The 3,615-nt window shown below is 48.3% G+C and overlaps 1 protein-coding gene across 1 annotated transcript in view; it reads left to right on the top strand.

The window, feature by feature from the left end:
- Window positions 1-2,811: 2,811 nt before the first annotated feature.
- The window catches only part of LOC123141868 (uncharacterized), a gene marked incomplete in the record, with an annotated part of 4,091 nt that continues 3,287 nt past the window's right edge, over window positions 2,812-3,615 (top strand). The window contains 1 exon segment of the mRNA XM_044560933.1: window positions 2,812-3,501. Within this exon segment, the coding sequence (XP_044416868.1) occupies window positions 3,145-3,501 (357 nt within the window).

Here is a 3,615-nt window from a genome sequence, read left to right as displayed (position 1 = left end):
TAGAAGGCCCCTTTTCTTTTTTTCAAAAGTCGAAATTTTCAAAAAATACTGCAAAATTACAAAATTTGTTGTAATTTTCAAAAATTGTTTTAAAATTGAAAATTCCTTTGTGTTTCAAAAAATATTCAGAACATTCAACTATTGTTCTTAGTCCAAAGTTTTCAAAATTTGAAAAATGTTCCCGTTTGTTTTGAAATTTCTAGGATTCCAAAAAATGTTTTCATTTAAAAAATATCAAGATTTTGTGTTTTTAAAATAAATGTAAACAATTTTAAAAAAAGTTCGTTAAAACACCTCCCAGTTTTTTTCTTCATATTTTAAAAAAAGATAGCAAATTCGAAAACTGTTGGCTATAGTACCTCCTAGTTTTTGTGAAAAATGTTCGTCTAAAAGATGTTCAAAATTTGAAAAAAATGTTCTTTCCTTTAAAAGGTTTGAAATTCTCGAAAAATGTTCGAGTTTTTTTTCACAACTTTGCAAAATATTAGCATTCTAAAAAATATTCACTTTTTTCCAAAAAAATGTTTTGTGTTTGCTATCAAGATATGATGTGTTCATGCTGCTATTAGCTTAAATGATTGCCACCAGGCGATTGGCTAGGAATTGCGTCGGTCTCCTTGGGAGACAATGATGCATGCGAGCCCATGCCACTGCTTGCCTTATCCATGAGCGCCATGTTGCAGCCTGAGGGAGGGGGGTCCACGCAACTGTCCTCTCCCCCGCGACCTTATCCTCTCTAGCCGCACTGCTTCCATTTTTTTCCTCTCCTTCCCGCACCATCGACGCTGGTATCTCATCCATTGGCGCTGCTGTTTTCGAAGCGGGGTTGCGGGGGGAGACGAAGACACACCTGGAAGCTGGATGTTGCCACCAGCATCCGTCAGCGGCTGGAACCGGTGCTGGAAAATAGTGTAGTGCTTCGTTGCGGTGCTGCTACCGGTAATGGCAGAGAAACTACGACGGCGGCGCCCACGAGTTGAACGTTTTTCGTGCGCGTGTGTGGTAAGGGAAGGTGGCAGTAATAACATAGTTCGTGCATGATCTAACACTTGGCTGGCGTTGCCTACCCTTATTTTAATACAACACACTGCCCAAGTAGACACCAACGCTCGTTCGCTTCGAGTGAGTGGATGATACAACAGCCGCCAATTGGCCGGCCCATCGGGACTCCGTTCATGCAAAACAACAACAATTTGTCGCAGAGTGACACATAGGAGCTCCCGTTAAATAGAACCCTCACACCCGGCCGGCTACCACCAAAAGTTCACTAGGCGAATTACGGCATGCGGTAATTATCGACGACTCGCACACCGTATGTTTCATAAATGGGCCGGCCCAAGTAGAGCTTTTGTAGTGCAAGGTAGTTCGTAGGTTCCTGGCCTACTTTGGAAATCTTTTAGAAGGTTCCTAAACCAGGTTTATTATTTTCACTTATTTTTTATGTTTCGTTTTCATATTCATTTTTGGTTTTTCCCTTTTCATTTTTTATAAAGTAAAAATTTCAAAAAAATATTCAGAACCACAAAAATTGTTTAATTTTTCGAAAATGTTCAAAATTCAAAAAATTGGGAATTGCATCGGCTTAAATGATTTCTACCAGATGACTGGCTAGGAATTGCATCGGTCTCCTTGGCACGCAATGCTGCATGCGGGCCCATATGCCATCGGTCTCCTTGGCGTTGCTGTTTTGGAAGCAGGGTTAGGGGGAGACGACGACACACCTAGAAGCTAGATGTTGCCACCGGCAGCGGCTAGAAAACAACGATCACCGGTGCTGGAAAACGGTGTAGCGCTACGACGACGACCACCATGAGCTGAACGTTTTTAGTGCGCATATGTGGTAAGGGGAAGGTGGCAGCAATAAGCTAGTCTGCGTCTGTTTTTAAAATAAATGTTAAGAAATTCAAAAAAATGTTTGCTACAACGCCTCCCAGTTTAAGAAAAAACCATATTTAATTTTTTATTTTTTCAAAAGGATAGAAAATTCGAAAAAGTCGGCTACAATACCTCCTGTTTTTGAAAAAATGTTCAAAATTTGAAAAGAATTTATTTCCTTTTGAAGGTTTAATTTTTTTGAAAAATGTTTGACTTTATTTTTTTGTTTACAGCTTTGCAAATTATTAGCATTCTAAGAAATATTCACTTTTTTCCAAAAAATGTTCCTTGTTTGTTATCAAGATCTGATGTTGCTATTAGCTTAAATGATTCCTATTAGGCGACTGGCTAGGAATTACGTCGGTCTCCTTGGCACACAATGCTGCATCCGGGCCCATGCCGCCACTCTCCCTATCCACGAGCGCCATGTGGCGGCGGTGGGCGGGGTGTGGGGCGGGGGTCCAGGCAACCATCCTCTCCCCCGCGACCTTATCCTCTCTAGCCACAACACTCCCATTTTTTCCTCTGCTACCCGCACCATTGACACCGATATCTCATCCACGACACACCTAGAAGCTAGATTCTGTCACCGGCATCCATCAGCAACTGGAAAATGGTGTAGCGCTATGACGGCGACGACCACGAGCTGAACGCTTTTCGTGCGCGCGTGTGGTAAGAGGAAGGTGGTAGCAATAAGCTAGTCTGCGTCTATCTAGGCCATCGATGCGTGGACGATCTGATGCTGGGCGGGAGTCGCCTACCCTTCTTTTAATATGGCGCGCTGCAGGAGCAGACACCAACGGTCGTTCCTTCGAGTGAGTGGATGATAGAGCATCCGGGCAATGGGCCGGCCCATCGGGCTCCGTTTGTGCGAAACGACAGCCGTTAAATAGAACCCCCCGTACCCGGCCGGCTACCACAAAAGTTCCCGAAGCCCCTCACCCGAAGCCCCGTCCACCACCCCAAAATTTCCCCTTCCTTCGTTCCTTCCCGCTTGTGCGCTCGGCGAAATGCTGCAATGGCGCACCTGCCTCTTAATCCTCCTTGCACTTCTTGGTTTCATGAGTTCCCACCCACTCCTTATCATGTTCCCTCCTCCGGACCTCCTCTTCGCAGAGGTTTTCCTGATGCTCGTCCTCGCCGCAGCCGGAGACATGCTGCGGGCGCTGCGTCGCCGATAGGCGGCGGAAGCGGCGGCGCGCGCCTCCGCTACAGGCCCTGGACGCCCACCAGCGGGTCCAGGGCAACCGGCTCGATCCTCTACTGGGGATGGTCGCCGTCTCCTCCTGCGGCTGCATCAACACGCGCCGCATCGACGACCTCCTCCGGCTCCTGCTCCCCTGCGTGGGCGAGCAAACCTCCGACCCCCGAATCTCTTCGGCTTCCTCCCGCGCCCGCTCCGACGGCGCAGCCGCGGACGCGGAGGAGAACGAGCCCGAGGCGTCCGCGGGGAGGAGCACGCAGGTGCTGCTCGCCGCGGCAGCAAGTGGCGGGCGCGGCGGCCCCTACGGCCGCCGCCCGTCGTCCTCCCACGGAAGCTGCGCCCCCTGGAACGCTGCCCCCCTCATCGCGCACCCCCCGGCGACCCCGTCGCCCGTATGCTGCCCCATCGTCGCGTCACGGCAGGTCTGTTTCCGTGTTCTTGGTGCTCTTTCGCGTCATTCTTGACAGGTTCTTGGCTGAGAAGTAGGTAATCGAAGGTCCTAGGTTCTTAATTTTCCGTGCAGTTGTTGAACTCTG

This window comes from Triticum aestivum, chromosome 6D (genome assembly GCF_018294505.1).
Source record: "Triticum aestivum cultivar Chinese Spring chromosome 6D, IWGSC CS RefSeq v2.1, whole genome shotgun sequence".
In the NCBI taxonomy this organism is placed as follows: Eukaryota; Viridiplantae; Streptophyta; class Magnoliopsida; order Poales; family Poaceae; genus Triticum; species Triticum aestivum.
Note: the sequence above shows the minus strand (reverse complement) of the source record. Positions and strands in the feature narration are given on the sequence as shown.